General features: G+C 39.1%; 1 protein-coding gene across 1 annotated transcript in view; it reads right to left on the bottom strand.

Annotated features, from left to right (window-relative positions):
• The window catches only part of LOC122191212 (butyrophilin subfamily 2 member A1-like), a 10,445-nt gene extending 6,092 nt beyond the window's left edge, over window positions 1–4,353 (bottom strand). Inside the window, exons 1-3 of the mRNA XM_042891434.1 lie at window positions 4,278–4,353; window positions 2,640–2,990; window positions 1,090–1,374 (exon numbers count right to left, since the gene is read on the bottom strand). Coding sequence (XP_042747368.1) covers window positions 1,090–1,374; window positions 2,640–2,990; window positions 4,278–4,353 — 712 coding nt within the window. The remainder of the gene's footprint in view (window positions 1–1,089; window positions 1,375–2,639; window positions 2,991–4,277) is intronic.
• Window positions 4,354–8,323: the final 3,970 nt, after the last annotated feature.

The following is an 8,323-nucleotide window of genomic DNA, read 5'->3' as shown; positions in this document are numbered from 1 at the left end:
CCTTCCTTCCTTCCTTCCTTCCTTCCTTCCTTCCTTCCTTCCTTCCTCCCTTCTTTCCCTTCTTTCCTTCTTTCCTTCTTTCCTTCCTTCTTTCTTTCCTTCTCTCCTTCTTTCTCTCTTTCTTTCCTTCTTTCTCTCTTTCTTCCTCTCTTTCTTCCTTTCTTTCTCTCTTTCTTTCTCTCTTCCTCTCTTCCTCTCATCTTCTCTTTCTGTCTTTCTTTCCCTCTTCCTCTCTTCCTCTCTTTCTTTCTCTCTTTCTTATTGTCTCTTCCTAAGTCTCTCCACATTCAATTTTCTGGGATTTCTTCATGCCATCCTGAAAGGGAGTTTACTTGCACACTTCTTCAAGAGCACTACCCTCCACTCTGGTTCCCATTCCAGACTGCACATTGCCTTTGTAGTAATGAATTTCTTTTTGGGTTCCAGCCCTGTGAGTCTTGCTTGAATCTACCTAATGCCTGTCTATTTACCCAACAAAGAAAGATGTGTGAAGTGCTACAAAGCACAGGAAAACATAAGATAGTCCACCCTACAATGATTAAAAAGTAAGGTATGTATTAATAAGAGTGAAGGTTAAAAACTGGAATAAAAATATTTGTGAGATATTGAAACTATCACCTTAACTCTCCTGAACACTTCCTTCTTTTTTTTTGCTTTTGTTTTCAGCTATGCTCTGTGAAGCCCATCTGTGCAAATCTTATCAAATGTTCTGGTAATGGTCTAGATAACAAAATCCTGTAGAATGTGAAGCCATAACTAAGGAAAAATATCATTTTCAAATGTACATACAGTTGGATTTTTAATTCATTTTAATTCAGCTCTGTCCACTGACATCTCTAAATGTGAACCAGGGAACACGAAGTTTTGTTAATATCTGAGTCTTTTTTTTTTTGAAGGAGAAAATTGGATGCCACAAAGACTGTGTAATAAACTAGAAATAAAGGTTGCAGAAGATTGCAGCTCTCGAGACCTTTTGTCCAACAGTGGTTCTGGGACTATATTTTTGGGTCAGCTCGTGACATAAAAATGGGACCCACGCCATTTTTCCTATCTTTTTGATCTTACAAGTAGATGACTCTGCTCACTCACCTGAAATCAGGACTCGGGATTCGCTCATTGTCTTCAGGAGATTGTTAACTATCCTGCAGGAGACTTCCATGTCAGATCCTGGTATTAGGTTCATGGAACTTAGGACACTGTACAGGCCTGAAGGCATCATCAAAACTTTTGTGGTTGATAGTTCCTTCCTGATCTGTCCTTGGCCGTCCAACCAAATCACTTCAGGTTTAGGAAACCACCCATCTGCATGGCAGGTGAGGCCAATGCCCTCTTTCCTGGGACTCCTCAGGAAAATGGAAGGCACACCACCTTTAGCTAAGGAGAAAACATACTTGTAAGTTTATCTTCTTATAATGTTGCCAGTGGAATCTCCCCGTATTTGGTGAAAAATATAAAAACCTCATAATATGAAGAAAATTGGTGAATTACAGGAAGCCTGTGAACAACTAGTGCAATCTGTCCATGGAAACAGAATTTATTAGAGCCTCAGGTTAGGTATTTCAAGTAAAATTTGTACTGACATAGAGAAAAAAATAAAAATAACATCATATTTTTTATATTCACGGACTCAGATGACTAAATTACAGTGTTACATAGATGTTAAACCTTTGCTTCCTCTGGAATTAACTATGAAAACATCTTCAGGAGAATCTGGCTCTAATTTTTAGAAGCCACTATGCCCATTCACAAACAGGAGGGGAATCAGCTCTTTGAAAGGGTAGACAGCAGCAAGACAAGGGGAAATGGTTTTAAGTTGAGGGAGGGAAGACTTAGGTTGCATGTCAGGGAGAAGTTCTTTACAGAGAAAGCAGTGAGGTGCTGAAACAGCTGCCCAGAGAGGCTGTGGATGCCCCATCTCTAGAGGTATTCGAGGGCAGACTGGATGGGGCCCTGGGCAGCCTGGTCTAGTACTAAATGGGGAGGTTGGTGGCACTGCATGTGGCAGGGGGGTTGGAGATTCATGATCCACCAAGTCCCTTCCAACCCTGGCCATTCTGTGATTTAAGGAACATTGGATCCAGTGTAGCAGAGAAAGAAAGGAGAAATGTGCCCAATTCTAAGCCAACCACATTAATAAGAGCTACCTATGAAGATGGTATCTATTAATATACTGAAATAAAAATAGGAGCATTGTCCACTGCTTTGTTTTCCTGATACGGGCAAGGGAAGCAGTGAGGTACTGGGATGAAACAAATTGATTGATATCCCAATTGATATCATCATAGAGGAGACTGGACAATAGGTTCAATAATGGTTGATTGCAGAGTAGAAACCTAGATTTAGCTGAATAATAACAGAGCTTTCTAAACTTGCTGTCTAGGCTTCCGTTGAACCTGAAAGGAGATTGTACAACCAGGTCACATAAAGATGCTTGGTGTTTGGTATCTCAAGATAAATCTGTCCTCACATAGTCAGAGACAGGCATTTATTTAGAGAAAGCGAACACAAGTCATACATTCTTCCATGGAGAAAATTTATCAATCAAATTACATTAAAATTACATTTCTCTCAGTCAGTGGTGGACATACATGCTTCTATTCATCTCCATTTTTGAATAATGCGAGAGAAGAGCCACTAACCTGCTACTTGCAGTTCAATCAGCTCATCATGGTGCTCATCATTGAAAGAGACCACACAGGTATACAATCCTTTGTCAGAACTTCTGATATTCTTCAAATGCAGAGACATGTTTCCAGTTTTAAATTCACTGTGGAAGAGTTCTATTCTGCCTTGATATCTCTCATCTTGCTTTTCATTTTTATTTTTTCCATGGTATGTGCTCACTGTTATTTTTTCAGACTGTCCATTAAATATCCACTGGACAGAGAATATCTCAGGAATGTTCTCTGCTACCACATAACAAGGCAAAATGACCCCTTCTCCAATGACTCCAGTGATGGAACTACGAGGAGAAGAGCTAATAAACTGACCTGTGGAGAGTAAAAATGACAGCTGTTTTCATTTGTCCATATCATATTTTACTTGGCACTACATCAGTCAGTAAATTGACCTAATATCACTATCAACAGAAGAGAAATCTAGAACAGAAGTAGAAAACAGCATGGCAGGGTGCTTAGATGAACAATATTCCCATTCTTCAATTTTCTGAAGACGAGCTTAAGAAAGTTCACGACCGTTAAGTGGAAACTGAGACATCATGAAAAAAAAGATGAAAACTGACAAAGTCTGTCAAAGATCCAGCATAGGATGCAGGATCTATAGGACAGAAAAAATGAAGGTGGGATGCAGTTTTTCAGATGGTGGTACCTGGTATCCTTTAGAAAGTGATAGTGTGTGCATCTGATCTGCCACCTCCATGTCAACCATTTAATTGAATACCTTGTCAATTGAGCTCTAGCTAATTGTTCCATTCATTCTACAGCCAAGAGTGAGTTTGTTCACTGAACACAGTAGAGTTTCTTGAACACTTGCATTTCATGACCTCAGACATCAGGACTGGTAGAAGTGACTTCAGGATACATGCTGGCTATGTGTAAAAACACAGATCACAGCCTGAATTGGTGACTAGCCCAGAGAAAGATCTTGTGTTAGCTTGGGAACAAAAGTAAAGTGCCTCAGCCTGCACTTCAGTCCATCCCAGGATGGACACTGCACCAGCCATCCATTCCCAGTGATAAGAGCTTGCTAGTGATTGTACCAGCTGGCTCACCCCAACAATATGAGTACCTCTCTATTTAATAGATGAATATCAACTTTCTCCTGTGTACTTTCTTCAGGATCAATAAACTTTACACACAAGCAATGGCATTATTCCATTACGCTGTTCTCTTTTGGAGCATCCATGCTCAAAGAAGAAAAGCCTGCAGTACGCAGAATTTGGGTAATTGAGTGGAATCCTATACACTGAGCTTGTTTGTAGACATCTGCCTCTAGAGAGCTAAAGATAAACAGCTAAATCTCTGAGCTGAGCCCATACTCTCAGGCATGACATGGTTGGCTACATCTAGAAGTCTAGAGCTGAATTCCACCTGGCTTCCATTCCCTGATCGAAAGTCTGTAAGTCCCCTACTGGCTGATGTTATCTTCCAGTCTTGACTACCTTGGCAGATATCAGATTGTACAAGGGCCATTCTTGGTGTTTTTAGTTAGAAGTTAACCAAGTAAAAAAGAAATAAATTGTGTGCTCATTATTTATTTCTTTTATGTGAACCTAGGCATAATTAAAATGAAATATATTTAAAATTGAACTATTTTACCTGTAATCAAGCATGATAAGTGTTGAAAAGCCAGAACTTGAAAAGGTGTCAACATCCAAGACGGGAAACCCAACATTATCCAGGTTTCTTAATCATCAACACGACCGAAAATAAATCTTCCAGGTGAAATTCCTGTGGGACTCCTTTGGTCTCTTCGTGTGTTCAGTGTAAAATAACAGGCATAAATGCACATGTAATATAATGAGGAAAAGTATGAACGAAGATGAAGACATTGTGTTGCATGCAGTCAAAGGCAATGACATTTGCAGAGCATCTGTCTTAACAGATCTATCAAATTTAACTACCTATTGTAAATCATTCAAAAGCAATATGATCTTTGTCTGCTCTGTTCAGTTGTTCATGCTTACCTTTGTCTTCCAGAAACTCCATTACCTTCCTTGGCAATATTTTCGTTCAGTGAGAAGTTAACATTATTTTATCTTTTGTTTTTTGTTTTTGTAGCAAAAAGCTCTTTCTCTTCTTTCTCTCTTAATGAAAAACAAAACAAAACGGAACCACCTTCATGGATAAATTCCTAAGCAAAGTGTTCCTATACCAATCTCCCTGTTGACTTCCATGAGCATTTTAAGGAGAAACTTGTGATTTAACAAAGGTAACTCTTTCCAACTTCCTGCAAAGAACTTGGTTTTCAAAGTCATTGCTGAACTAATCCATACTCATCATGTACTCAGTAAAGATTAAGTGGTGTCATGTCTTTAAATCTCACTAATTGGAGACAAAACATTTCCTGCTCTCCTCCACCTTTCTCTGTGGTTTTCTTTTTCTCACATTTCCAGTAACTGATAAAAATCAAGTCAGAGGGAGGCATTCCCACCCGAATAACAATGCAACTACAGCAAGCAGGTTCATGTCTGTCAGTGCATTCCATTAAATCTACAGCAATTAATTCCAGTATCATTGTAAATGCAGGGGATTTTCCTTATGGTTGTAGAAAAAATATAATTTCTTACCTGAATAGAACGAACCTTAAGACTTATGTAAGGGATATGGTAGTTTTGAACCTTTGTCCTTATATCTTTATTACCAGGGAAACTTGTGATTGCATTTTTAACATCCAATAGGATAGAGAGGCTTGACCAGACTGATTGGGAAAAATGTAAATGTCAGAATTCATGCTGAAAGACAAAAATATCATCTTGCCTCCCGATCCATTTCCATACACTAGGGCAAACAAGGTAGAGATATTCCTCCTCATTCCCCTGTGCAAACCAGCTCTCTCTTCAACCAGCATTTAGCCAGAAAGCACTGCAATAAGACTTACAAGTGTATAATGAACAGATTGTTAGGTATATTGTTATTAGTATGTTTCATTTTGTTTTTCCTATCACATACTTGAATGTTGAGCTCTCTTTGTTGACATGCCTAGATCTTGGAAGTGTGTTTTCTCATGTAATACTTTTTATGTTCCATTCAAGATCTGAAAACAATCACATTGGAAGTTTACTCATTTTTGGACTTCGGTGATTCTGATTTTGCTGGTTTTTTTTGTTTGTTTGTTTGTTTTCTTTTTTCTGTTGGTTTGTTTGTTTCCATTTATTTATTTATGCATTTATTCCTTAAGCAAAAGCATGGCTGTGGAAATCAGGATTCTGAACATAAAGCGTGCCAGTCTCCTTCATCTTTCTGGCATTTTAAGCTACTTTCATCATTTTTAACCAAATCAGATCTAGTGGTAGAGTTTTTCAGAAACAAAAAATTTCTGTAAGGTCTATGAAAAGAGTTGTTCCCAGGGAAGGTCAAGGATTTCTGCTATCACAAGGGAATTAATGAGGCTAGGGCTACAACCAGGATTTGAATAAATCTGTTGTAATTAAATCATTGCGTTTCTAGCTTACTTCAATTTCCTACTTGGTCTCTGACTTCTATATTCATATTTCTGATTACAAATCATTCTAAAGGATAACGGACTTAGGCAACTACTGATTCTGGTTTCTCTGTCTCCTGTTGATGCTGTTTTCCATTTTAATGTAGTAATTGTCAGAAAATCTTAATAGCATATGAATTGTTTTGCAAAGGTATGAAAGTGGTTGAAACACAAACGTGTTGCTGCACGTTGGACCTAGGTGTGTAGGAAAATCAAACCTTCAGGTATCTCCTGCAATCCTTTGGACCAAAGGGCAGTAATTTCCTAGGGTTGAAGTTCAGTCTTTCATATTTGTCAACTTCAGTGAGCAAACCACTGAAGTCCACTATCCGTGTAAGTAGGGAAAATGAAAGTACTTGTGTTCAGGGAATGCAAGACAACTGCAAAGTGACAAAGATGCCTCAGTTCTGCAATACAAGCTGTATTTAAAATGGATCATTTGGTTCATGCCATTCAGGTAAGGAATGAAAGTCTGGCTGAAACAATGCTGTGCGCTCACAAATGTGAGGTTTGCATGAGTATCGAGGTGGCTGTTTGCTCTTTACATTCCCCAGGGAATGGTTTCAGCCCTGGATTAAAATGGCTTCTTTCTCGTCTAGATAAGTGGGAGTACATTTTGGAATTCTGCGTGCAGCATTTTAAACAATTTGCTAAAGGTTGTTTAAGCTTCTCTCTTTCTAATACTTTAATGTAAGTATGAACACAATCTTCTTTCTTAAGAATGGACGAGGCATAACTCTAATCTATGATTATAGTTCTACATCAGAAGCTACCAGCTAGCAGAGTCTTTCTTAAAGTCTCTGAAATGCTCATTTATTTGCTGAAAATTCGCTTGAAAGAGAGTTTCCTGAAACTTTTCTCATGATTGGGCTTGTGTTGAGGGCTTGTGTTGAGGTCTGGGTTTGTCCAGAGTTGAAAAGTAAAACTGAGAAGACTCTCTAAAATGATTACTGGTGTTAGTAACTAGAATATGTTCCAAAATAATGACAATATCTTCTTCTTTCAGATGCACTAGAAACTGAGTTGGGTAAGTGGTTTAAAATCTTTGTTTTCTTGGAATATGTACTGCTGCTTTAGGTAACATCACGCCATGGATAAAATCACAGTGATGGCAATAACTGCACATCAGAAGGAAGCAGAAGACAGGCTTACAATTACCCAACTGTGCATGAGATTCACAAAACCCTTCTGTCTCTTTTCCTTCTGCAGCTTCCTGGAGAGCTCAGGACAAAGCAGGTAAGCAGACAGGAGAAAAGACAGGAAAATGGTGCACTTCTCTGTCCAAATTCTCCTGAAATGGCAATGCCATGATCTTAGAGATCAGGCAGCTGAGCTGGAGTCACAGGAATAAGCCTGAATGAGCTGAAGTCAATAGCATAAGCCTTCACTGGATAAAATGAAACAAGGTTTGGATGAGACAATTGGAAATACTGAGAAAAGGAGTTGCAGAATTGTGTTGTTGTAAGGTATAGATCCTTAAGAGAATGGATGGAGAAATGGAAAAGTAAAAGAAACCATGTGAAGAGTGAGAGAGTCACCTGGATTTGCCCACGAGAGAGACTTCATGTCCATGACAGCTCCAAGGGCCTGTACCTGTGGGCTCCTACGTGTCTGTTGCTTGCTTTCTTTGGGGAAAATGTTAAAAACTTTGTTGAAACAAGACAGGATTACTGAAACCCTGAAGTAATTCAACCAATCTTCCCCTGAAGATAGAGGTCCCAGAGGCTCACTGGATCATTTTTGTTTTCTCCTCCAGTTCCCCCTACTGCAAACAATGAATGCTGACTCCTCAACCTCCAAGAGTCAGGCGCTCCAGATGTTGAGGACAATGCATGTGAACCTGATTGCTTGAGCAGCCCCTTCATAGTCCCATCCTTGTGGGGAAGGAAGGGTTTGCAGCTGGAAAATAATTCTGGCGAGTCATTATCATGTCCAGATTACTTGGATATTCTTCCTGGTCTTTGACTTGTTTATTCAGACTTTTAATTAAAACCATTCAACTGTGTAATGGACTCAGGCAACCCAGTTTTGCATTAAGGGGTAGTTATTCAAGTCTGTGCTGTAAGTCCAGTCGTGTCTGAGTGGACTCACATGGCTACTCTTAAGGAGCCTTGTTCTATTCCATGAGACCTCTCATGGCTACTGTAATGAATCATGCTGT

Source organism: Lagopus leucura, unplaced genomic scaffold (genome assembly GCF_019238085.1).
Source record: "Lagopus leucura isolate 7727_CA_CO unplaced genomic scaffold, USGS_WTPT01 222-3_obj-0_obj, whole genome shotgun sequence".
In the NCBI taxonomy this organism is placed as follows: Eukaryota; Metazoa; Chordata; class Aves; order Galliformes; family Phasianidae; genus Lagopus; species Lagopus leucura.
Note: the sequence above shows the minus strand (reverse complement) of the source record. Positions and strands in the feature narration are given on the sequence as shown.